We start from the raw sequence: 27099 nt of genomic DNA, 5'->3' as shown, positions 1-27099 counted from the left end.
AACCCCAAGCTCTCAGATTCTCACATTCAGAAGAACTTGTTTAGTTTGTTGGTTCTGCACATATTTTCAAGAGGGTATTTGGTTCCCTTAAGTGCTTTAATTTCATGAGAGCTCAGGAGGACATAGTCAGTGACATCTCCTGGCGTGATGTTGTGGTCACTGAGCTCATTTCTGCATTTGAAACAGCTTTGGTTCATGAGTGAACACTGAAGGTGTCATCCGGTGCTGTGTGTGCTACACTGATGAGTAGGGAGGCAGTTAATTAGTGAGGCACAAATTAAACTTAAAGCTTGAAAGTACTTTATTTTCTCAGAATGGCTGCGGTTGATTTTTTTGTAAGTTTTGCTGCAGAATTAGATGTACAGGGATCTCACCTTTCTATAGTCCAAACCATGCACGTGACTCTTTGTGTGCCCTGATGCTAATACAGATGACCTGTGCAGGCAAACACTGATGCAGTTAGGAACTGCCTATAAGAAAAGACTCGCTTTTGAGAAATGAGACTAGTCAGGAAGATGGCAGGAGTAAAGCAAAGTCCAGCCACAGCTCTGTGTGGTGCATGATCCAGGGAGCCTGTGGTTTGGACTAGGTTGCACAGGGCTGTTAGATGGCAATCTGTAAGAAGCTTAGCCTAGGTCAGGTACCACAATGACCTGCTCTTTGTAGCCTTTCAGCCCCAGGCCTGCACAGAATTGTTTGTTTGGGCAGCTGATGTTTGTCAGGCTCCACAACAAAATGCTTTGCCAGAGGCTTTTCAGCACTGCGCTGCACAGCAGCCTGCAGGAGAAGCAGTGGAATTAAAAGAAGAGCTCAGATTTACTCACCTAAAAAATTTCTGAAATGTGAGAGACCCTGCTGCTCATCTGGGTCTGCATTCAGTTCCCTTCCCTTCATGGCTCATCCTTCTGCAGGGCCAAGATGGACTCAGCACTTCCCAGGAGTTACCTCCCTGTTGAGGTGGGATCAAGCCTTTAAACTGCAGCTTTAAAGCAAAACACTCGTTCCGGTGGTGTTGCTTGTTGTTGTTGTTGTGTTTTTAGTTACTGGATTTTTAATTGGACTGTGCATGACACCAGTGTCATTTTAATACAGGCATACTTAACAGGCATGAAACACAAGAATCATTTACACTTCAGCACCAGGAAAATGTAGTCAGGAAGCAGGAAGTCCTGATGCCTCTTACAGCTGTACCAATGCCTCCAAAGCCTGGTTTAATTCATTGCTATTTCATGTGTGGGTCTGTCTTTTTGTAAAAATTTCCCAGCTATGCCAAACTTACTGGTGATTTTAAGACATGTATAAGCATGGAAAAAAAAAATAGTTGAAATAGTCAAGGTGTTGTTATTTGGGTAGAAAACTGCCCTTTTCTATGGAGAGGTCACCCTCTGAAAAGCACAGACATCTTTGCTTGATGTGTCAGATGCAAGTTGTGCATGCAGAGCTGTTAGGGTAATCTCAGCAAATGGGGTTATTAAATGTATGAAGCTACTGTGTGATTTTCTTACACTTTTTCACTAAAAGCTTATGCTAAATCTAAATCTCTTCTTCTCTCTAGGTCCCCAAGCAGTGGAAGCACACAGCCAAAAATTTGAGGTGAAAACCCTCTCTGGAAAATTGCTGTTTTCTGCAGATGACAATGAAGTAGTAGTCGGAGCAGAGAGATTGAGAGTTTTAGGTAAAAGATTACTCCCTAAATCACTGTTTTAATATGTACCTTTTCAAATTTTAGAATAGTTTTGCCTGACTTTCCTTCATGCTTGTGGAAAGCTTCATTTCGATACAAAGCCTTTCACTGTCTTTATTGCTTTGAATCTTCCCCAGGGAGATAATGGTCAGGAATTTCTGTCTGAGGAGTTTCTCAACTTGCACAACATGTTATTTCCTCGGCAGAAAAAAAAAAAAAAAAAAACTCCTCTGGAAGTGGTTTATCTGGAGCAGCTTTAAAACCAGCTTTGGAAACTAAACAACTTTATCTCTTGAGTTTGGGTTGAGGGACAGTGTGGGATCACTGTAAGGATGCTTCCATTGCTGCAGTTGCTGTCTGCACATGGGGAAACCTCAGGCTTTGTATTTTTAATTTCACTATTTTTCACCAGCTCCTCCTTCATTCTAGAGCAAACACTAAGGGGGAAACCTGCAGTGAAAATGTAGGCTTGGACTACGGTCCCATATGCATTCTCTGAATAGTTTGCTGGCCTTTATATTGATTAATCTTTCATAAGCCAGATGTGAGACCATGTTGAGCATCTCTGAGCCATCTCCAGCTATGCTTATGGGTATGTTTAAATGTCCCATGCATGGGACGAGAAACACATGTTACCAGTGCCATGACCTCCCCATCCCCATCTTCCTTCCAAGACAGACAGGGCAGCTTGAACACTTCTTTTCCTGTGCAGGATCTGCCTCCCCAGCTGTCCTGCCTGCTAGGCTTTACATTGGTAGCTCCTCATAGAAAATGGGGATACACTTTGGGTTTGAGAGTGGGATTGTTTATAATTTGTTTTGATTTTATTTTTTTTTTTAATTAGAGGAAAGAAAGAGTTCCAGTAATTGTAGAATTTTAAAATGCATTTGAGAGTTCTGTGAAATTACCTCATAGGAACTTGAATTCTTTTGCTCTCCAGTTCAATCCAAGCTCTTTGATTAGTTTGAGATTTACTCATGAATATTTTCACATAGGACCAGACTGGGTAAGCTCAATATAAGCTCAGAAGTTAATCACATCACAGTGCCAGTGGACTCAGGATGCACTGATGCCTGTTTTGCAGTGGCTTGATTTGTATGCATCTGTTCACTCTATATTGTTCCTTACTTCTCTAGTAAGCTCCTGAAAACAGAGAGAATAATGAAGGAGCTTAAAATGATATATTTTTAATTATCAGTATTTACTCCATATTACATACTGTATTAGTATTATTAGTATACCATATGCACTATAAAGAAGCTTAAAATGAGGACCTCAGGGTCTAAGCATCATGATGTTTCGTATCCAGCCCTTAATATTTTTTGTTACCCGATGTACTGGTTTAAATGGTTTCCTGTTTGTAGAAAGGCCAAGTGTGGGTCTTTTGAATTGTAAGTCAATGTTGGCACAGACTGGACCGGTTCAGTCATCGGATATACCAAAATTAGATGAGTTTTATTGGATAAATGGTGAACTTCAAAAAATTATCAGTATCTTTTCTTAGTAGAAAACTTTGAAAAGGACCATTCAAAATTCATGCAGTATTTAAGAGCTGGGGAACGTTTGTCACAGTCCATGTTCTAGTAATCTCCCTTCACGCTGCACCCTTCAGAACTCTGTAGTCTTTGTGCAGGGTAGATGAATTCAGAAAGCAACTATTTTAAGTGCTTTCCTGGAAGCCTTAAAATGAGAGAGATTTATATCATTGATTCTTTGAAAAACAAAACCAAACTTTTATTTACAAATTACAAGTACTCCTTTTCAGATTACATACAAAAATATTGTTTTTTATTTGCTTTCTGCTTTGGAGAAACCAGCAATTATTTTTAATAGTTATTTTGAATTTCTGCCTTGTTTTAGTCTCCAGAATAAACAGCATCAAAAATATTGCTAACCACTGTAGTGCACTTTCATTTTTATATTGCAACTGTGTGTTTCTTAGGGTTTGTTTGGCGTTTGCAGAACTATCAGAAAAGAAAAGGTAGAATGATATCACAGATTATGTTACATGGTGAATATTTCAATGACCTTGAGCTGAAATGCTTTCAGAGTTCATGCTTGGCTTTGTTTTTCTCCAGCTTTGCTTCCCCGATCTAATTATATCTCCAAAAGTAGTTGCCATGGCTGTTTGCCATGCTGGGAAGTATTATACCATATGTTCATATTTCTTCCAGTGTTTTTGTCTGCACTTGAGCTTAGTCCAACTTGTAGTACACAGACAAATTCCTTTGATCATTTTTCTGGTGTTTGGGATCTCAGGTGCTGCCTGTATGTGTCTGCTGACACCTATCTACACTATGTAAATAATCTCAACTTGTTCTTGTTATTGCTGAACATGTACTTGTTACAGAAGGAAGTGTGTGTCTGCAATCTGGCATGAAAGTCATCTCACAGAGGCTAGAGCAGCAGTTATTGGACCTGTGGCTAGCTTTTAATCTTGTTAACGATAATTACTTTTTTCTTTGTATGCTCTTCAAAGTTGATTCTGAAAGTTTGTTCTACAAAGTAATGCTGAAGCTTTGACATGAGACAAGAGTTGCTGTCTTTTTCTGAAATAGACTCTCTTTTGGGTAGCTAAAGGATTTTTCAACATTAGCAAGGCATTAAAAAAGGAGGAATATACAGAATTCTGGATAACAAACAGATACAAGTAGGACATATGTTACACTTGATGGGGCTTCAAAAATTGCATTGTATGGGTGGTGCAGATTATCAAATAAAAGTGCTTTTTATTTTAATTCCTTTTGGAGGGGTTATTTCTGAATTTTAACTACTAAAGGACACAGAAAGACAGAGCTGATCTCTGCTCTGCCTGCAAGATACAGTTGGGAGTACTTCAGTGATTGTGTTTGATTTAGTGAATCACATCAAACCTGTCATCATAGATGAGATTGGAGGACAACAGGAACTTCTGTTTGAGCACAAGTGCAGCTCTCTGATCCCTTTGGCCATGGTCAGCTCTGATAATATCTACATAAGCTTTTCCAGACACAAGCACAAGTTCCCTCTGCCCCACTCAAAGCCAAGCGGGAGTTCAGCAGCTGTCCAGATGACTCAGAAGGAGCTCGTGTTTGCCTGTAAAAAGTCATGTAGAAACTGATTCTTTTGCGAAATCTGGCCTGCCCTTTTTATTCCAAGCTCATTTGTCTGTGCCTGCAATTGCCCAGCTGTCTCCTCCACTCTCGTCCAGGGATAGGATGGCAACACAACCTCAATTTCAGCATTACTTTCTTTTACAGTCCTCACTCCTGTAGCATTTGAGCAACTCGTGATCTTAGAAAAGATACTACAGTAAATCTCAGAGCAGTTCTCACACCTCTGAACTGCAGCTCTTTGTTTCCTTTTGCCAGGTTTAGATTTTGAAGGCAGACTCTGCTGCCACTCTTCCGACTGACACTGGTGCTGCTCAGGGGGTGGTGCGTGGCACACAGTGCCCGAGCGGAGCCCACAAACCTTCCCTGGGCTCGCCTTTGCCATGCTCAGTGGTCTATTTGGGTGAAGACAGAGTAGATGCAAAGCAATGCCTCGCTGGATGTCCCCTGCGGGCTCATAAACACACACGGTCTGCATTTTGGGAGATGAATGAGCTGGTCCTAATTGAATTCGCATGTGGTTCGTCATGCGGCGGTTCCCCTTCCCTCCGCCTCCCTCCCGTCAGAACTGAAACATGTTCAGATCGTGTGAAAAATGGTTCATAAGAAATACTCTTTAGTTAAAAGAGCATTAAAAATAACTTTGATATACATTAATTACCAATTTCATTTAATAGCATATTGAACATTATAGCATTTATAAACAAAGGACAATCATAAAGCATTATTCTGACTGTTAATTAGCTCTATTTATTCTCCAGATTAGTTTTTAAATATGCCCTCTAGATGCCACTTGATACTAATTAACAGAGTTACATTATTATCTCTATACAAAAGCATTTTTAATTAAATCTAAAGCAATTTAAATTAGCATGAGTTTTTACAGAAATTAAAATCTGGTCAGATGCTTAATTTAGCCTTATAAGACAACATCTGATGACATGCCAGTGTCAGTTCTCCCAAGGGCCATGACATCTCTTTTGGAGATTATTTTTGAAGTTTGTTTTCAGGGCAACTTGCCAGGGTACTCTGGTGTTTAATATTTATGATGGATTTATAAACTGATTTTTTAAAGACTAAAATTTGTAGGCAATCCACATGCATTACAATGAGCTGAGCTGAAAACACAAAGGATGTATTCTTACAGGCTTTTGTGTTCCCTGCCTTTGAGTGATGGATAGTTTGCATGAGAGGTAGGATTGCATGGGCTGGACACTGTCCTGTTGCACATCAGCCACGCTTTTTAACCTTTCCTAAGATTGCCATTTTTCCTTACGATAAGGATAGGATCAATCACAAAGCCAGAAGGTTCCTTGTCTGTAATAGAAGAATGCAAGGGTTGTTCCAAAAATTGATCCCACACTTGATGTTTGGAAAATGCACTTAGACATTTATACCACCATAACATAACTTTTCTTCTAACGTAACATAATAACAGAAATTTGGCTAAGGCCTTTCTCTGTGGCTCGTTTAGTCTGGCTTTCATTTTTCCAGGCTCCGAATGTGCTCTTTCTGCACATGAAGCATGTAAGTTCTGGCCACTGGGGAGACTTTCATAACATTAGTTTGAGAGTGTTTTTTATTCTAGTTTCTCTTCAGCTGCCTCGGAATGCACCTGAAAAGGGGAGGCCACTGTTGAAATGTTATTGCAAATTTATCAGTAAGCTTGGAGTAATTGATTGTGAGGCATGTTTCTAGCATTTTATTTATGAGAGCTATATATTAAGGACTGTAGAGGTTTCAGTATAGAAACATCACCAGTTAAAGCCATGTAGCCCAAGCTTATTATTGAGGAGTTGCATGATTGTCTCATAGAAAGATCTCTTTAAATGGGAGGCTTTGGGTTGGGCTTTTCTGTTGTTCAGGGTGAGAAGTAACTTGTTCTGTGTCTGCTGTACCTTCTGCTCACAAGTGCTGGGTTTTAGTACCCGTGGAAGGGTTAAAAAAAATGTAATGTCCTTAACATTCTTGATTTGGGCAGAAGAAGAACACCACTTAAGAATGTGGTAACACAGGTGTCTGTGCAAACTGGCCCAGCTGTCTTAAAAGCTTCACATCCACAGATCCACAGACATTTTTAGGGAGAATTGTACTAGCTTGATCTAGGAGGAATAAGATAAATCCTGCAGAAGTGAACTCTGTTCATATTTCCTTAATATTACGATTTTAGTAGCTTCTTGGCATATTCTTTCTAGCTTGTGTTTGCTGCAATATTTAAAGCAGAGTAACTTTAATGAGTACAAGAGTAGTTACATTTCATGAAAACAATCTGCAAGGCTATTTGACTGGTATCAGTCATTTTGGAAGGTGATGTAAGCTAGAAATTTAACAACTTCCAGGAATTACCACCCATTTTTGCTGCCTGCACCCTTCTTCAGAAATGATTGCTTGTGGGTCAGGGCATGCACAGTTGCCTTTACACAAGTCACTACGGTTGCAAAATGGTATTTTTCCGATTTGTTTATTGCAGACTGAGGAACTTTTGTAGACAAATGTTGAAATCAGACCTGAGCCAAAGAGGAAGCAGAGCTTTCTGGCTTCACCATTGTGTCTGCTGCAACTTTGTGCCTGGGGATAAGTGGCAAGCTTGAATCTTTGTGTTGTGGACTTTGTACATTTTCCTGAAAGAAAGAAAGAAAGAAAGAAAAAAAAAAAAAAAAAGTCTTTTCTAGAGGCTTGTAGGTGGCTGTTTCTGGAGAAACAGTGATACAATATTCATTTTTTTGCAGTTTGAAATATTTTACAACTGCTATTTTTTTCCCATGCAAAAGCAGCTGACAGGGAGTTGCATCTTGCAGCCGACTCAAAGCTGGCTTAGTACAGCCGAAACATGGCTGTGGCACCGTGCTGTGCTTCTGGAAGCAAACACGGTACCATCAGCCCTGTGTCAGAGGCCTTTCCCAGTTCATCCAGTTGCAAATGAGCTCCCACTCGCTCGGGCTGCTTCAAAGGCACCTGGACACAGCAGTTGCTCCAGAGCTCCCTTCTGTGCTCTTGGCAAGAGAAACAAGTGTGTCGTGACCGTATTAGCCATGCTGCTCGCGAGGTATGGACAGGCATTTGACCTTCTGCTGAAGATGTATGAACTTCTTTAGGAAGCGGTTATGAACACTCCCTATTCACTCTCTGTAGGTAATTAAGCAGTAATACTAATGCAGTCCTGGAGCAATTGCCAAGCTGTCACGTAGTCTTGGTCCTACAGAAAAAGGACAGAGAATAAAATGATGAAACTAGGGAAAGATGCTGGAAATGCAGGGGAAAGATTTCAGCACAAGCACTACCAATACTGGAAACAACTGTCTGTAGCATTCAGACATGGCAGTGGAGTTTCAAATCTCTTTGTACTCATTGCATCGCTGTGGTGCTGAAACAAATCTTGTTTAGCAAAAGTAAGGAGCAGCGAGAAAACATTTTTTTTTTTTTCTGTCAGTGATTAAAACCACAAGAAAATTCTTCTTTGCTCTCAGTGAGGAATTGTGCTGTTGCTGTATCAAACTAAAAGTCAGGCATGAGAAAGCGATTTAATTTGTAATCAGAAGTGACAGAGAAAGGATTCAAAAACTTTACAGAAAAAAAAACTGATTTGGTTGAACTGGGTTGTTTATTCCCCCCAGAGACTGGGGTGTTCTCGAATGAATACTTCAGAAGCCTTTTCTGCCTTGAGGGCAATAGGTATATGTAGGTATATCTGTTGTCCATTCCTTTTAATGGTGAATTCAAATAACATCACCCTTCTTCTACAAAATCCACTTATCCAGATTGTAAACTTGTCTTTTGTTGGAGAGAACAATGTGTGTCGGGAGGGAGATATACCAAGAAGGTTTTTTTGCGTGTTTGCTTTTACTACAAAGAACATCCCAGGCAAAAAGGCTAGAATTTATGTAAAGTGTATAGGCTTCTAGTCCAAGCTGAAATGTGTGTTCAGATTGTGTTACCTTAATCCTGTTTAAGGAAAAAGAAGAATCATCCACCATCAGATTAATATTGATTAAATGTCACGAGGATTATGAAAGAAGCATACTGTAAACTTACCAAGCACTGAAATCAAGTTTAAAAGTGTGGCAGATTTATGTTTTATTTCCTAAGTGTCTTCCCCAGCCTTCACAACCCTGATCTGTTTGAAGCAGAAAGAATATTCTCCTTGATAAATTTCCACTGGGTATTCCCACTTCTGATGCTCTCCTCAGATTCTTTGCAACATTACGCAAGAATGCCAAGAACAGCTTCAAAGGAATTCAGCGATGACATTGCTATTGTTGAGCTGCAGAAAGTGTTGAAGGACCCTGAAACTACATGAGATGGAAATATCTAGAGGTCAGCACAGGTTGCATCAACTTTTCTTCATATATATTTTCTCAGTTTGGGTACAAGCTCTTCATTTCTTTTATATTACTCCCTTTGTATTTCTCAGACAATCAACCACTGAAGCAAGGCTGTTGAAGTTCAACATGTCTACAGACACGCATCACTAATGATCTGCATCCTCATCTTAGAGCTTGCAGCTCATCTTATTGTTTGCAGGTTTTCTAGCTTAAAACCAGGCTCCATTTATTTCTTAGGACTATGAGTCAGATAACTTCTCCTCCACCCAGCAGAGCTGGTGGTGCTGGAGTCACAAAGGGTTCCCGTCTGGCATGACTCAACCGCAGCCCAGTGCATAAGGGTTGATTCACTCCCCGTGTGCATACAGTGCCGAGACAAAAACATGAAGTTTGTATCCTTCAGATAAAGAAGTAAGAGACAAAAATATATTTGCTAACAGATTCTAAATAATTTATATTGCATTTTTATTAAAAACACATTTGATGCTGTACATGATTCATTACATAGATTGTCCTTAAAAGAACAACTCCCCAACACTTTGACAATGAAGGTATACAGACAGACCTTTGAGTAAACCATTTTCATCCTATACTAGAAAGAAATATGAATGAAGCTTTATGTCTTTTGTTCAATGCAGTGGCTTAACCTAGCCATGTTATTATTGTTAGGCCCTGAAATAGAACTCATTGATTTCAGATTTGATGGGATTAAATGGGAGCAACAGCAATTACTGTGTTCATCCATTTAAAAACGTAAATTAGGGATGAATAAGGCTTTTAAAGCTAGGAATTAAAAGAAGCGGGCACAAATCATTTCTACCTATATTGTATTGGATTTACTTCCTGGACATCTGTTTGCCCAGACACCTTCCTGAGACTATCACATATTACCCCAATGAGACTTACAGAGGAGAGAACCTCATCAGATGAGTATTTTCACGAACAAATTGCTGAATGCATCCTGATCAATAATACTGGGAATGAAGGTAGTTTCTGGAGATCATCAGCATGCTATACATTGCCTCTTGACTTGAGCTAGAAAAAAAAAAAAAAAAAAAAAAAAAAAAAGAGCAAATCCTTTTTCTTTTCCCCTCATTTGCACAGTACTATGTTAAGGTAGTGTGCTGAGAAGATAGGCTTAAGCCAACTCAATCACCAAGTTTGTCACAGGGCTTCGAGATCCTGATTTCATTATAAAACAGTGATATGCAATATTCAGGTGTACGTTGAATCTGGAATTATTAGTTGAAGAACACACAGAATGGGAAAGGGAAGTGTCCTGTAGAAAGAAAAACAAAAAAAGGAAAGTGAAGGAAAGTGGGGAATGGCTAACCAGGTGTATTTCCACCTGAGTGAAAACCTGATTTTTCTCCCTTCATGTTCTGTTCAGCTGATTGCCACCTACCCTTGACAGCAAGAGCATCAATCATTGGTCTAAAAATACGTATCGTGACTTTGCATTTGGACTCCTCTCTGTTCCAGCTGCTAGCAGTGGAAGTCCAGAGCAACAGTTTTGTGCAGAGGGAGCAGGGTGTTAGCAGTATCTCATCACAATGGCTGGAGCCCAGTTCAGGCTGGAGGGAGACACCTTGCACTAAGGAAGGTGCCAGGACAGTGTCATGCAGCTCAGGAACTTTTGCAGGGCACAGGAAAAACAAAAGGCAGCTGGACAAGCTCAACTGTTGGTTCCCACTTTCCATTGGTTGGATTTGTTGCTGGCTAAGAAGATGCATGATCCAGCTGGGATTTGCTCCTTTCTTGGGGCATTTGTAATTTCTTTCTCTCTTACAGATTTAATGGCACCCAACCATTATTGAGGTCACACCACAGCCTTTGCCTTGCTGGGATGTTAGTAATGTCCTATTATTTTTTTTCTCTCACAAAGCTCATGAGATTGATCAGCTAATTCCAAATTGGATGAAGAGGGCTAACACTACAAAAGATGCTCTTCAGTAGGAGATTGGCAGACCAGCATAGAGATACTTAACATGATGCTTCTGCTTTGCTTCAATGCAAAACTGGGATTAAAAATAAAAAAGCCCAGCCCACTGACGCTTTTTCTTGCTTCCATGTTGGAAACAGTGAGGGCAGCTTGCTGTGCCTGCCATGTGCTCTGCAGCAAGGAAAGATAGTGTCTTCATGTGCAAGAACTGAAGAACTGAAGCTGCTGAAGTGCTGGTGGCATTGTAGGCTCCCACTGCAGGTGCACAGCAGGATGAGAGGCAAGAAGAGATCCAAAAGCTGGATGTAACTCCAGCAGCTCACTTGCAGTGGTCCAACCTCAGCCAGGCTTGTCTTCTGGATGTGGCAGTAAGCTTCTAAGAAACCTGAAGTTCCAGAGAAAACTCAGTTTTACTTGGCAGACCTGTTCTCCTGTGGTCTTTCTTTTGATTCTCAAAGAAAAGAAGACAAACACAAATAAAACCAAGCAAACGGAAACAAAACTGAGACTGAGCACTGAATGTTCCCTTGCTCTAAAGCTCTTGCTTTCTGTTCTCACTCGAAGTGAATGCATACAGGGGTCTTGGACATTTATTCCCCCACACCTTATGCACTAGAGGGGAAAAAAACATTCACTGAGTGAACCTTTATGGAGATTCAGAACACTTTAGGTAGATTCTGTCACATGCTTTATAAGTTCCTGACTGATTGTGTGGAATTAAGTTATTGGGCAGAGAACCAGCTAATGGAAACACATTGATGAAATCATTTTTGAGGGACATTAAATGGAACTTAAAATAAAGCTGAAATGGCTTTATGGATTTTTCAGTCAAACTGTTTATGAACATTTATTGGTGGTAAATTACAGAGTGTCAGAAGAAGGAATCACTAGGTATGGCTTTTAATAGAAGTTGCTCTGATATAATACTGTGAGAAAGAATAGTTTATTGCTTAGGGATGTATGATACAGTATGTTTAAATACAAATTAAATGATTGTTTTCTCCTAACTGTCTTTGGCTGTTTGCAGGTAAGTTGCCCTTAGCAGCAGCAAGCCTCATAAGGTGAAAAAATATTTTCAGTACTTTGCAATGAAATGGAAATTTTATACTATGCATTTTTCGTGGCAGATAGCAGATTTTTTAATAACATAGCTCAGGAAGCAGACACTGCGTTATACAATACTTAATTTAAATTTGCTTTATGCTTAGTAAAGGAAGAAGAGGGATATAGTGGCTTTGCTTGAGAAGGGAGATTGTAACAGCTAATTCTTGAACAGTGGGAGGCTTGCATTAGTACTGTTTGCCAAAACCCTCATTCCTTGGGGGTAGGGAATAGTGAAAATATGCCTGTGGGAGTGCAAGACTGGAAGGCACCTTCTGGTCTTGCAAATCTTATCCCCTCATTTTGAGATTCCACACCTTATAATCATGATTTTGTCAAATCTGTTGTTGTCTGTCACATCTACTCTAAGAGAAAAGCTGTTTCCATTTTTCCCCCCCCTGGAGGCTAGAAAACACCTGCTTTTCATCCAAAATATATTTGGGACCAGTTTATTGATATTTGCTCTCATGACAACATTGGCCTATAGCCAGTAGTTCTTTTTCCCTTGTTTTATTTATCCTCCTAATGTATTTATACATGTTATCCATATCCTTCTTTCATCGTCATGCTGCTGAACTAAAAAGTCAAGTCCTTCTAGTCTTCATTTGTAGGATAGGTATTGTCAATTCCTGCAATCAGACAATATTTCCTCTCTCTACACTTTCGTCAAATGAGGATGAGCTGGAGGCTGCTTAATAGTTCAAGGATTCACTGGTGGTTCTTAATAAATGTGATTTTTTTTTTTCTTTATGTTCCTATTTTCCTGTAGTCTTGCCTCTTCCCTTTCAATTTAGTGTCATGGTTTCCTTCCCTTTGGCTCTGTCCTGCTGCTATGAATCATGAGTAACCCTTGGCCCCTTTATGGGATGTTACCATCCAGGAAGCATCCGATATGGAGCAGAAATCCTCACTACTTTCTAAGCACTTGGCCTTAGATTCATATTTTTAGCTTTTACCTTCTCTCTCTTCTTCCATTCCCTAAGGTCACTCATTTATTTTCCATGACACCCCAGTCCTCCTCTGCAGACCCAGGATGGACTAATTCACTATCAACAGCGTATTTCCCTCAAACTTTCCTTCTTTTTGTGCCAAGGCCTTTAGTAAAAATTTTAAATGAGGTCACTTCCTCCAGCCTAACAACTTCTCTTTCAACGCAGTCCAGCACTGATGCTATCACAGCCTGGCTGGGGACTTCCATAGTGGCCAAGAGCCAGACTTCAACACAGATGTCCATATGGAGGACGTCTGGGGAGCTGCCGATCTCCTAGGCAGAGACTGAGGCTCTTCATTGTGCAAGAGAGAGGGGTGGTGGCACTGGGCACGTCTGAGGTATATAAAATGTCAGGTAGCCCAGAAAAGAATGGATATTTACAGTTTCTCACAGTCCAAGGCAGAACAAGCATCCAGTGAAATCAGCAGGCAGCAAGTTGAAACCAAAAGATGAACTTCTCTGGAGTATTTAGTCCAGCTGTGAGTCCCTTGGTACAGAACTGGGGACAAATAAAATGATAGTGAGGTTCAAAAAGAGAGGTGAGAAAAGCTTATCGGTGTCTCTCCAGTGGTCACAGCCAGCTCAAGGTGTCTGTCCCTCAGCTGCTGACAGCCAGAGTCAAGGGAGGGATGGGATGGCTCAGTCCTGGTTCCTCAGCATGCCCTCGTGGCTGCTGTCCTACACAATGACAGGGACAAGCGGCCCTGTAGGAGAGCTCATGTTCTTAAGAGGGAATAATAAGAGATGATACTGTCAAGGCAGTAAGCCTTATCAAGGTAGGTAGCCTTCACTTCTAATTCGTATCAAAAGGGTGAAACAAGGATGTGGAAATCTCATTCTTGCTCTCAGTGCATAAAGGACTCTTCCATGGATTTGGGAATGATGAACAGAGGAAAAGAGGGTGTAAGATCTGTATGAAGGGAAAGGGAAATGAGATGGATGAAAGGAATAGGAGGGTTTTTTATTTTCGGCCTTCCTGAAATGACTACATCGGAGACTCCGTTGGTTTTGTTTCCAAAGTTGCTTCCTGTGTTCAACAAAAATAATGAACACCTGGAAAGTTCCAGGTCATTAGAAACATGAAAAAAGTTTTCCCTTATTCTACAGACAGTTCTGGTTACTTGCAGATCTTAGTGTGTTAAAACGAGATAATTACCTGCATAAACAGAGTCATCAAATAAGCAATGCAAGTGGAAAGGGTGCAAGAATATCTATCTGCACCTCTTCAGCTTCACTATCTCATCTTTCTCACCTCAAAAATCATTGTGCTATTATGCAGATATGTGCAGGCTGTGTCTTTTGCTAAGTTTCATTGCAAAGCTAATAACCAAGGCAATTGTGTGGATAAGCAGAGACTTAAATCATTTGGAAACTGTTGAGAGAGGACAGATCAGATAATAATAACCTTCATGGTTGGCAAGTTACAGCTGCTTTTGACAACTTGTAACAATGAAGACTTACAGTAAAGTTAAGAGCTAGATATCTGTATTGGGCCATAGGATCAATTTCAATTCCCAAGTGTAAAGCCTCAAACTTTAGGCTGCTTTTGTCATCTTTGAGATTGCTTTGCTGTTCTCTAGGTTAAAAAGTAGGAGTTGCTTTTTGTTTTATAGAGTGCTTATTTTTATTCTGATTTTCATTTAACACAGTGGGATGGTTTGGTTAATCTATTTCATTGTAAAGAAAGAGCAGTCGTGTGGAAGCCACGTGTTTCTCGCTTAGAACAGTAGTTACAGAAGGATGTTGTGTTCGCGTGTTTTGCATCATCTCAGAATACTTTTTTATTCTGTCGTGCTGACTTCCAGAGTGCACATAGGTAACAAATTTAATAGCACATATTAAGAAAGATCTCAAACAGTATATCTAAAAGATCTTGTCCGGATCTGTAGTTGGCACTAATAGCTTTATCAAATAAAAAATAAGGAAATTTAAAAAAAAAAAAAAAAGCCTCTGGTAAAGTTTGCATTGGATAATTGGTCACATTGCATCTGAATACAAGACCACGGGTCTTGATCCAGGAATGTAGGTCATACTTGCTCACTGAGTAGGCAGCTATCTTGTAGAGATCAGGAAACATAAACTTCTAGTGCACTGGTATGGGTAAGATTGTCGTTCACATGTGTTAGCTGTGGAAGTTTCAATGGGAGCGAGAAAGTGCCACTGTGCTGCATGGAGCAGTAGTGACACCCCTTGGGGACTCCTGCATACAGTCCTGAGATCTTGGGTGGAGTGTTTTAGAAGTGGAATGGGTTCAGAAAAGGAGCAATAAAAAGCCCAGAAAATGTGAATCATTCATGTTCACAGGGAATGATTTAGAAAGACATAACTTTCCAAGAGAAAGTTGGGGTGGTTGGGTCACCCTCAGTAACCATCTACGGAAGGTGGGGATTTCTGTTCGTGCAGGACCCATTGGCGCTAGAAAATGGCGCTAAAAAATGTAGTGGCTGAGAGCTGATGTGAGACCAATTCAGGTTAGATACACATTTAAAAACTGGAACAATTAGACAGTGGAAAGGCTTACCAGAGGATGACATAGGCTGTCTTTGGCTTAAAACTGAAATTGGAAGAGCGCATCTTCCTCAAGAGACAGTCACAAAATATGGACCTGATGCAGAAATGGCTGGGTGAAAACATCCAGCCTGTGTTATGCAGGTGGTCACATCAGGGGATCGCAGTGGCCTGAAACTCAGGAAAGCTGTTAAATATTACCTAGCAGTTCACAGCTTGTAATCTAAAAACACTCATCAAGCTGGGATAGTGCTGTCCTCCCCACTGTCTGTACAAGAAAGGGGAAGTGTGCAGAAGTTAAATGACTTCTGGGTCTCACATCAAACCAGTGGCTGGACTGGAACTAGAGCCCCGTCTCCTGCCTGCTTGTGCTGCTTTTCAGCCAGAGAACACCTCCCTCCTTTTCCCCAGGCAAAAGCACAGCCTGACCTGAGACACTTCCAGTGACTGAGCTGAAATTTGGTTTTCTCCTTTGAGTATCTCTCAGAGCAAAAGATAATTTCTTGACATGCATGTAGGTTCATTAATGAGGGATGTAGCTGGATTAGAAGTCTGGTTACCAAGGGGGTATCTTCTCCAAGTTCCCTGCATCAGCTGGGTCAGCAAACACTTCACACGCTCAGGGTACAAGCAGCTGCTTTTACAGGCAGAAGTGCAGGTTGCAGGCAAATCCCAGTTGTAATCAAGGCAACCAATTACAGGTAATCAAGGTCTGGCTTTTCCCAGGGACAGAAGTGATGTGTGCAAGAGAGAAATGGGGTCAGGGAATGGGTTAAATTGCACCTAGGTATGATTTGACAATCACTCCCCTGATAACAGCTTATAATATTTACAATTTGTCTTCTGTTTTGTTTTGTGATTTCAGGAGCAGAAGGCACAGTGTTCCCTAAATCTATAGAAACTCCCAATGTCAGGGCAGACCCCTTCAAGGAACTAAGGTAAACTTTGGAATATGGTTTAACGGTAACTCAGGGGCACCTTGCTGGAGTTGCGCATTCTGCTGGGCATCATTTCTGCTTTTGCACAAGAACTTGGGCTTTGCTTTGGATGGCATCACCAAGGGGATGCCGTGAAAGAGAAGGGATCTTCCATGTTTATGTCTAATGTGACTGAGCTAAAGGCAATCGTGGGTAATGAGAGCATCGTTTCTCCTCCGTAACACGCTCTGCTTACCCCGGGCTCAGCCTTTGCAAAGAAATAGAGAAATCTTTTGCTGGTTGTGCAGGGAGGTATGGGAGTCTGAATCACAGGGTGTAAAAATAGCCAAAATGGTAATGCTCTCCAGCATTATGTCTTGCAGAAATGCAAATCCTCCCTGACCTACACGGGGTCTAGCTGTGCACGCATGTCACTGCTGAAACTTCCAGAGATACCTCTTGAGGGAAAAAACAGCACAGTTCCTGAGAACCAGTTTTCCCACAAACTAATGCTGTGCATTATATTAAATTAAAAATAATAATATATATATATATATATATATATAAAGAAGAAAAGTCACTACAGGTTAGTTCTGATGACTACTCTCTGAAAAAAAAAAAAAAAAAAAAAAAAAAAATGATCATATGATGACTAAATCTGCAGTGAACCTTGTAGCCAAAAGGACTGTAGGGGTTTTTCACCAGTGCTCAAATTATTCTTGCTGAGAAAGAGAGAAAAAATGGAAAAGGACATCTTGTCTTCATATCTTGGGTTGCAAACACTCCTTTCCTGCAGAATGCTGGGGATAAAACAATCTTCAGACAGCAGAAGTTGTGTGCAAGCACTGCAGATTTGCTCTGGATGCACCGAGATGGGAGACAACCTCTCATTAACTCTCTCTGCTTTGATACTGGGGGTAGTTGTGGTCCAGCCTAGATTACCGTGAAAGATGAACAACATCCTGGCTGCCTTCCCTTGTGTCTATCACTAGCTTTCAGTTTCTCTCCAGAAACACTCTAATTGTTCCCAGTCTGCACTCTGGGGATCACATGTCAGACCAAAAGTGCACCAGTGATGTGACTCAGTTCATTATGAAAGTTTGTTCTCTTTCTCGGAGTGGTGTCATAAACACCACCTTGTGTTTTTTTTTTCAATATTGGTATACTTCCTTTAGAAAAAAAAAAAAAAAAAAAAGGAAAAAAAAAAAAAAAGAAGAAGAAGAAGAAGAAATGGAGTCTTTGCTCAGCATGCCATGCAGCTGCTGAGGCAGCTCCAGGGTCTGCTGTGGTGCAAGGAGCCCCAGGAGGACAGGGGAGGGTTGTGCAGGGTACAAATGCCCTCCTTTCCTCCAGGAAGAGCAGGCAAATGAAGCACTCATGAGTTGGATGAAATTGTGGGTGAGGTTCAAGTGGCAAAGGCTTTCTCACTCAGCCCATCACTGCAGACATTTTCAGGAAAAAAAAAATAAGATCATGTATAAAATATCCAGTGGCATCAAAATGATTTAGACAATCAGGTCTCATTTCTGGTAGTGATTTAGCTCCAAGTTTGTGCTTGCTTAGGAATTTTCTAAGTGTGGGAAGGGAATTTAATCCAAATAAATGTAAGATGTCACATTAGAGGGGACAAATGTGAATTAAAGTAGCCTTAATCTGATTGAGTATGCTTCTGTTCCAAAGAGAATTAAGTTAAATGAAATTGAAAGGAATTAATGGTGGTATGCATGCAAGGGGTTGATTCAGTATATTCGATCTGCTTTAAATTCTTGTTATTTCACTTGTTCTACGTAGAGAGCTGTTGGATAACTGGCTTTCTTCAAAATTAGTGGACTGTCTGAAAAAAAAAAAAAAATCTTTTAACAATCTGGTGATTTTCTTTTTCCTTTTTTTTTTTAAGAGAAAATAATTGAAATTTAGTAGGACTTAATTCAAAAAAGGACTCAATGGGTCCCAAAACATTTCATGTGCTTCTGATAATTTTATCTTGTTAAAAGATAGACATTTTTTCCACCACCCTGCAAGGAAAAGAGGCAAGGGTGGCACTGTGTTGAGAAATTAAGGTTTCCTGAGAGCAAATGCTCTATTCCTCCCCAAACCAAGAACCATCCTTCTCTCTCTGTGCGTGCCCAAGTTTGTCTGTAATAAATAGTATAGACCTTTCCTCCTTAGGCTGAAGGTCCTGGGGAGAAGGTGCACGGTCTGTTATTGTGGGCTGTCGCCATCACCACCAACCTCCATCACTGTTCCTAGACCAAACGGCTAAGATTAGTTACATGATTGATCCATTTGCTCTTTTCAGTAGCATAGAGACTCCCACTTTTTCTTTAGGAGACTTCAAAATAAGGTGACAACGACTGTCACTAACAGAAAGAGAAGAGACCAACTGCTCCTGTCACTACTGGGAGTCAGACCATCTGTATGTCTTCCTTCCCTTCCTCCTCTACTTTACAGACAGACTGACTTCTCCTTCAACACAGGCAGTATGCCATCATGCCAATCATTTCTGCTTCTTTCCTTCTTTTTTTTCCATATCCCATAGGTCTTCCGTCATGCCCAAGTGTCACAAAGACTGATACACTCTGAGCAATGGCATATATATTCTCCATAGACTTTCTGTCCCTGCTTAGCTGATGAACGATCTTTAGTTCATATAGTCTAAATTCCTTTATTAGTAACTGGCTGCTCTACAAGGTGGCCACATTCCTGGAGAACAGATGAGGTAGCTGTCCCCTCAGAGCACTAGCAGGCTCTGTGTGGTCCTTTTTTCAATGTGCTCTTTTTAAAACACTTTAGTCTACAGTGGTTTAGATGGAGAAAATTCAGGTGGCAGTATGTGCTCAGCTTTTTCTTATGTGCTAATCCCATATGAGAGCTGTAAAGCTGCAGGAATTGGTTGGGTGCTGGTTTGACCCAGGTCCAAACTTTGCTGCCGTTTTCTCAGGAGATTTTCCATGATTCCCGTGCTACAGAAAGGCTCATGTGTAACAGCACCTGTCTCTGGCTCCCGGTAAGATCCAGTTCCTGGGCTTGGTGAACCCTTGTAGTGACACAGGGTGAAGGTGTGTGGGCTTCATCTGATGGGTAGTGCTGTGACAGGCACCAGGAACATGCCTCCTCAACCCAAACTCCATCGTTCTGGAACATGGATAGGTATCTACTCCATGGCCAGGTCGTGCCAGGCAGGGGCATCTGGAGTGTATTGCTGGAAACCTGCTTTTGGGCATTTCTGTTCCCAGAGTTAAATAAAAAGAAATCAGCATGAAATTCCCTCCATGAGGAGCCAGCACAGACCTGGAGTTCATACACTGTTCTTGTAGGTTAAAAAAATGCAGTAAACTGCTCATCCAAGGCCAGGAAACCACTGGATGATTGTTTTTTTTTCTGTAATACGCAAATATAGTTAAGGGAGAATTAATCCCTTGGGCACGAAGGGGTAATTTTTGACCAAAGTTAATTATGAAGCACTGAAATTACCAAATGGCAGATGAAATGCACTTGCAGTTTGATTTTATTAGGGCAATTCTACCTTAACATGTACAGTACTGAACTATCCAAATAGTCCAAGTGAGACCTATTGTACCAAAAAGCAATTTAAATACACTGCTTAGCTAATGTAACAAGAGTCGTTTCGTAAAATAATAATTCTTATCGAATTAGGGTTTCTCTCAGCTGTGTTTCACAAAGCAGCAGAGACATTTTCAATAAGTACGAACACAAATAATGTTTCTGTCTAAAACCCAGTGCGTTAATGAAGATTAAGAAAACAAAAATTAGAGGGATGGGGAGGGGGAAAGAATTGTATAAAAGAGCAAGTATTTGGTGGGAAATGGGTGTCATTTATAAGGAGTAGTGTGTGATCCTGAAGCATAGTTTAGTTTACAACAAACACATGGGGATTTCTGTGAGGTGTCAGCAAGGGAAAAATGGTCATTTTAGCCTTTGTCTAACTGGTGTTATTTTTGTACTGATATGCCAGAAAGGATGTGATTATTTTCTCTGTTACACCACTGAAATCCCAGTAATTTTGGCAGTCCTACCAGCTTAAACTACAACAGACTTTTGCCTTGGAATGAGCTTTACTTTCCACTTTGTAAGAAATATGTGATAACTATTTTAATGTGACACAGCTAGGGCAGGATTTATAACACTATCTCCACTCAAGTCAATGCAAACCTGTCAGCGTACCACTGAAAGAAGAGAACAGGTTCTTCATTTCTAAACTTCAAGCTAATTTAAGTGGACCCTGATGAGTTTCTTTTGAATGACAGAAGTCCTCATCCCTCGTAGACAACTAATCTAGGAGACCATGTGCGATCTAACAATTTTCTCATGACAGCTAATGCTTCCTGAAGAACTTGCTATTGGATGAGACTTTTTCAGAGCAGAATTCACACTGATTTCACAGCCACAGCCACTTTGCTTTAGCCTTTCCTCCTGTTGACATCCCTTCAAAGCTGCTGCCCATCCATCTATTATAGAAGACAAGCCACAGCCCTCCCAAGTCAAAGGGAGCCTTTCCATAAGGCTTCTTGTGGATGGGGTATTGAGCACTTTGCACAATGCATTTGATATAAAGCTTGGGGTTAAGGAGGCAGTTTATTGCAGGGGCTTTCCATCTGGTCGAATACTCCCATTGCAGAGGGAACTTGCTGTTCCCTCTTGTTGTCCCAGCAGATCTCCTCTTAATGGCTGTCACCTCTTTCACACCCAGCACTAGAGGAGGGGGTTAGCTCCTGGTGTGTTTTCTTTCCCTATTTTTAGCAGGTGAAGCCTAGATATGGATCAGAAAATCAGGAGGCACACACCTGGCAAATGGCAGAGGCATTGACAGAGCTTTGCTGACTTATCCCAGCTGTATAAATCATGGCACTGCCCTGCTCGCTGTGCTGCTAATAGGATCTGTCCATAGACAGGCAGATCCTTTTCAAGGAGGGCTAATGGACAGTGAAAGCAGGCTTGGCAGGAAAGTGAGCTTGGCATAAAGGTGCTTCGATTGCTGAAGTAAAAAATGAGATGGGCTCAAACTAGGAAAAAAAGAAAAAGTAGTCAGACTTTGTGCTTGAGCAACCTGAAGTTGGGTGCATGGCTCTTTCAGATGCAGTTGTGTCCCCTGTGCCGCAGTGATGTGTGGGTGCAGGTCTGTGGGTGCAGGAACATCCACCAGAGCTACGTGGCCCTTCAGTGAAAACAGAAGAGTGGGAATAGGGAGGTAAGGGGCAGATTTCTAAATTAAGTTGCTGCCAAATGGCATAGTGTATGGGGTAGACAGCAATGGAAATCTGTCTCTTATTTGGTGGTTGGTTGGAGGATATGCAAGGTTCCTCTCCTTTTGTATATATTTAAGGAGCATAGTCATAAGTGTATGCTTATTACATTTCTCTAGTCAGAGACCAGTGTAACTTTTTGTGGGCTCTGAATAAAATAGCACAGCTTGGTTCATTATTTTCCTTCTGCATTTATTCCATAGGGGTTTCCTCATGCAAACATAGTCTTTTTCTGGGAGATATAAATCATCAATCCTGCCTGTTATCTCAGACTGAATATCTCTCTTGTATACAAGATCTGTGTCCTGCCTAGGTGTGTTACGCCTGTGATTGTCATTAGCTTTCAACAGCAGAATATCACTTGCTCTGTAATCAGAGCATTCATCTAACCTTCGAGTAGCGTTCGCAAAGCTGTACGAGCCAGAAGTCCTCTGGGACTTGCGAGAAGCCCTATCAGTGTTAGTAATCTGTACAGTCATATACACATCCAGCCACTTGAATAACAAAAATGGAAGCTGTTTTTCCTTTTTTTTTTTAACTCTCTGTGCAGCACACCACTAACCTTGAGTAGAAAATAGATGCTAATAAATGCAAGGTCTTAAAAATGTGAATTATAGCCATTTCACACTCCATGGCAGACTCATACTGGTGAAATGGCTTAATACTTAATTACAATGCTTGTCCTTCTCTCAAGTGCAGATGACATTCCTCAGATAGATTTTTTTTAATGACATCTGTGGAAATAAGTTGAGAAACTAATTAGTTATTCATATAATACAGAGTACTGGCCGTGTTCTGATTAAAAGGATGTGGTGACACCCAGCTAACATGATGTATCTTTCTGTTAGTAGTTTAGTCTGCTCCCTGAGGTGATGTTTTTTTGGAAAGTTTTAGAGAAAAAGATAAAAATACCCTCTAGCCTCTGAAACACAAATGTTTATAAAAGACATTGCCTTTCATTTATATTTTGCTAATGATTAATCAGGGCTACTCTGTTCAGGAGCAGCAGACCTTATTGCTTGTGCCCTAGGAGGAATGCCTGGTCTGCAGGCTCTAAGGACCATTTTTGCAGCATTGACTTTAATGGGATCTGTAGGTTATTGACTAACTGCAGCCGTAAGCCTCCTGAAAGCGATCATTAGACAACTACCCAGAGAGAAGGGCCAGCAAGCCAGCATTTGTTTCAGTGCAAGGTGGGCAACGTGTTTGCCTTGCAGCAGAGTGCTGCATTAATGTGGGGTAACTGGGAGGTGGTGGGCTGTGAATCAGCTGGTGTGCTGATGTGCGATGTGGTATTTGTATTGCCTTGTGAGAGTCTCCATAACTATTGTTTTATCATAATATTTGTACTTAGAAAAGAGCTATTTGCACCAGGGATTTTGAGCATGAAATGCAGAAGTAAACAGAAAGGAGACAAAGAAAGCATCTTACCCACATGTGGTCCCAATCCCATCTTTAATTCCTTTGCAAATAGTGTGATATTTAGGATGTAATCATGTTCAAAATGACTGAATAGCTCAGAAGAGAAGGAGATTTTCCTTTTAACATAGTTCTTATTTTAAAGAAATGAGAGGGATATAATCCACTGAGCACTATGTTTCCTTTTGGGTAGAAAAACGTGTGGCTTTCTTCAATATTCCTCTCTATCTTTTTACATTTCTCTTCAGCTGTGTATCTTGCATTTCTAAAACCTGAAGTGAAGAGCAAAGCAGGCAAAATAAAAATCTTTGCCTTACTCAGCACTCAGTACTTGCCTTTAAGGAAGGACTATCTCCCCACTGAGCCTTTGCACGAAAGCCCGGACGCCCTCTCGCAAACCAAAACAAGCTCCCGCAGCCATGCAGAGCACAGCATGGGAATCACAGCTGGGGTTTCACTGCTGAAGAGCAGCAGTTACCAACCAGCTTCCTTAAAACAGAGTGTTTAATATGGACTTCTCATTAACCTGGTACAAAATAGGAAAGGACAGTTCAGATGCTTTCCTGCCCGAGTGAGAAGATGCTGGGTATTTTGTTTCCTACTGCTTTCTGCTCATGCCTGAGGGCTTGGCTGTATCAAGGCAATAACAGTTATTATTTAGTGTGGGTGAGGTACTTCGATCTATGAGTCCATTGTGATTAAAAAGAACACTTTTACAAAAACATTAATTGTACTTTAGACTGGAGACAGGAATTGATAGCTGTTGTATAACTATATTAAAGAGAAGAAAAATGTATCTATAACTATAATGGGATTCTTTCTTTTGAAAGCAGTACTTTCTATACTTATTAAGAGAAATCATAAATACTCACTGTGCCTACAGAATCTTTATTCTGAATTTATGTGTCATATGTAATAGAGTTGTTTTCTCTAGGCCAAACAGGGTGGCTGTGTTGTTTCCTCATTACTTGAACTGATTTTATCTTCTTAATGTGCGGTGTGCTGCTGCTCTGCTCCTCATATATTATATAAATCCATACTATATTTTGCAGCGTGGATTTATCCCATGGGTTTATGTGGCACCTCTGGCAGTTTTCAATAATAATAATTTCCTACCAAATGGCATGGTTGAGGTCATACTAAAGGACTGTCACTCCTTGCTTTGTTTGGACTCAGTTCTACCTCTCACAGACCCAGAGCATGTCTGATGAGAACACATTTCTAAATATAAATCAACAGTCAAACCCGTGTCCCTTAGTCAGCAGGGCAGTATTTAGAGCAAGATGGGGGCTTGCTTGGCTTTCTGCAGCGTACCATGCAAGCCCACCATCAGAAGTAATTGCCATATCATCATTGCACTTTGTAAGGCACAATGCACAGGAGGCTGTCATTTTGCCTTTAGGCAAATCATAGCAATTCCCACGGGCAGGAATTGAAAATACGTGTGCAGATTCAGCTCAGAAAAAAGGATCCTTTTTCTGTACACGTGCCTTACAAATGCTGCATGGAAAGTGTCAAACCACAAGTGGTGGAGCTGATCATGCTTAGATCCTGCAAGCATTCACACTGGAAACCAGGCTTGGTGGCCAGGTAGCCCATCCTGAGCAAGCTCTCAGGCCTCCAATTGAATTAACAGATGATAGCAATAAAGTAAATAGGGGAAGTTGTGGACCTCTTATCATGGGATGTTCTGCACATCCGATGAATTACAAAAACACTCTCGCTCTTCTCACACACCTTCCTCAAGAACCTGTTTCTGCCTGCTTCTGTGAGAGGCTGCACAGACCTCACAGCTAGCTGCCAACATTACTAAGCATCATCCCTGTCTGTCTAGGTCTCTTCTGGAATATTATTGGGATTTCTTCCACCACCTAGCAAAGGTTTTTGCTGAAAACTGGATTGTTCTGTTAGGTACCACCATGAGCAATCAAGTCCTGCTCATCATCCATTCCAGCTTGGCATCTTTGGGGATCCCTACACAACTCATAGTTGCTCCCATGCCCTCTACTTCATCTATAAGGATAATAATACATTATTAGTGTGTGGCCATTATCTGTGTGCTCCTTCTGGGCTCAGGAGTGAGTTGGCGTAGTGGTGTTAGACTGGAGGTAGCTGATGACCCATCTTGTCCCTTTTGCATGCTCATGCCCCATGAAGAGAGGAATTGGAAATGCATCAGCTACTTGTGCTAGCAGTACAGGCAGAAGCTTGCAGGTGGTTCCTCTTTCTCTTTTCCATCTTAGAAAAGTTGAGAGCCCAGGGACTTCACCATCCTATTTCCAGATTCTGATGATGCCTCTGAAATTGGCAGTCCCCAGTTCTTGTTCCCAGCTGAATTGGGATTAGTGTGACCATCTTTAAAAGAAAAAGAAAAAGGAAAAAAAAAAAAAAAAAAAGGACGCTAAAGTACCATATTAAAGGTGGCATTGCTGGTTTGAAAGCCAAAGTGCCAGCCGCCATTTCTTCCTGCAGCAGATGTGGCTGCTATAAATACATACCTCAGCACATGCACATGGGTTTGCTGGCAGATAAAATAATGTTTCACTTCAGCTGTATGAGGACATTGTGTCCTTGGATAGAAGAAGTCAAACTCATAAGCATGTATTTCACACAGTGTTGTATGGCTTTGGGTTCATGCAGGAAATGAGGAAGCAGAAATGTGATTACAACCCGGTAACAGCCAGAAAGTAGGTGAGTGTCTCCAAGAAAGCCTGAAAAACACATTCAGAAATGTAGCTCGGTTCTCCAGAGAGGAGAAACAAATTTCCCAGGGTGTGGGCAGTAGCTGCAGAAGAAGAGTTTTCTTCCAGGGTTAGACTAACACAAATGGGTGTCAGGCTCATGGGACCCAGCAGCTATTTCACCAGCTGAAACTCTCCATCTCAGCTGCAATTTTCTTTCTGTTGTGTTGAATTGACATTGGATCATGAGTTCGCTCTTGTCTTTCACAATACAAACAGGAAAACACATTCTCTCTCTCTGGTTTCATGTCATTAAGGACGGTTGTGGGAAGACTGGCTGAGGACATGTTATAAAGTGACACTGGGGAATCAAGCAAGAAAGTAAACCAAAAAAATAAACCAAAGTTAGACCATCAAGGATCATAAAAGAGGTTGTAAAGCAGAGGGGAAATGGCCTCCTGGTGGGTTGCAGAACAGCTGAGAGGGCTGGATAATGAAGGGATGTGCTGCTCTAAGATGTTCTTTGCCAGTGAACTCAGTGAAAATCTGCTTATATTTGATATAATAAGTGCAGAAAGCAAGTCAGAAAGGGTTTATGCTGCTAGTGCTGAACTGTGTGGCAGTGATAAAAATATGTTGTGTCCTGTCCTGTCCACTTCCTTAAGTATTAAACATTTTAAAGACAGAGAAAGAAGTGAAGTAAAATGTCTTTTTTTTTTTTTTTTAAGGATTTGGTGTCTTGTCTTTAATGAAGGAATAATAAATATAAATGGATATTAGTAGAAGGTTATTACAGCTGTTCATTTTGATCGAAAATATGCAGTATCTTCTCAAGTGATGCCAGAGGTTAAAGATTGTTATTGCTTCCTAAGGTTTCTGAAATTAAATTCTCTCTTATATGACCTACAAGGTATGGTTGATTGAAAATGTGTGCATGTGAAATGGTTTGTAATAAATTCACATTGCAATTAAAAGTCTCTTTAGAAAACAGGCTATCATACACAAATCAGTTGAGGAGCTGTCTCTAAAAGATCATAGAATCATAGAATCATTACGGTTGGAAAAGATCTCCAAGATCATCTGGTCCAACCATCACCCTACCACCAATGTCACGCACTAAACCATGTCCCTAAACACCAGGTCCAACACCCCCAGGGACGGTGACTCCACCACCTCCC

General features: G+C 40.9%; 1 protein-coding gene and 1 long non-coding RNA gene across 10 annotated transcripts in view; both read left to right on the top strand.

The window, feature by feature from the left end:
* Positions 1-27099, top strand: part of SGCD (sarcoglycan delta) — a 208737-nt gene that overhangs the window by 155175 nt on the left and 26463 nt on the right. For all 9 annotated transcript variants that reach the window (XM_035338270.1, XM_035338268.1, XM_035338263.1 and 6 more), the window contains 2 exons: positions 1556-1675; positions 16506-16578. In XM_035338270.1, coding sequence (XP_035194161.1) covers positions 1556-1675; positions 16506-16578 — 193 coding nt within the window. The remainder of the gene's footprint in view (positions 1-1555; positions 1676-16505; positions 16579-27099) is intronic.
* LOC118173573 lies at positions 19557-26316 on the top strand. Its single transcript, XR_004754291.1, has 2 exons — positions 19557-21766; positions 23489-26316. It is a non-coding gene; the product is annotated as an uncharacterized LOC118173573 (long non-coding RNA).

This window comes from Oxyura jamaicensis, chromosome 13 (genome assembly GCF_011077185.1).
Source record: "Oxyura jamaicensis isolate SHBP4307 breed ruddy duck chromosome 13, BPBGC_Ojam_1.0, whole genome shotgun sequence".
NCBI lineage: Eukaryota > Metazoa > Chordata > Aves > Anseriformes > Anatidae > Oxyura > Oxyura jamaicensis.
The sequence above is the reverse complement of the archived record's forward strand: the minus strand, read 5'-3'. Positions and strand labels throughout refer to the sequence as shown.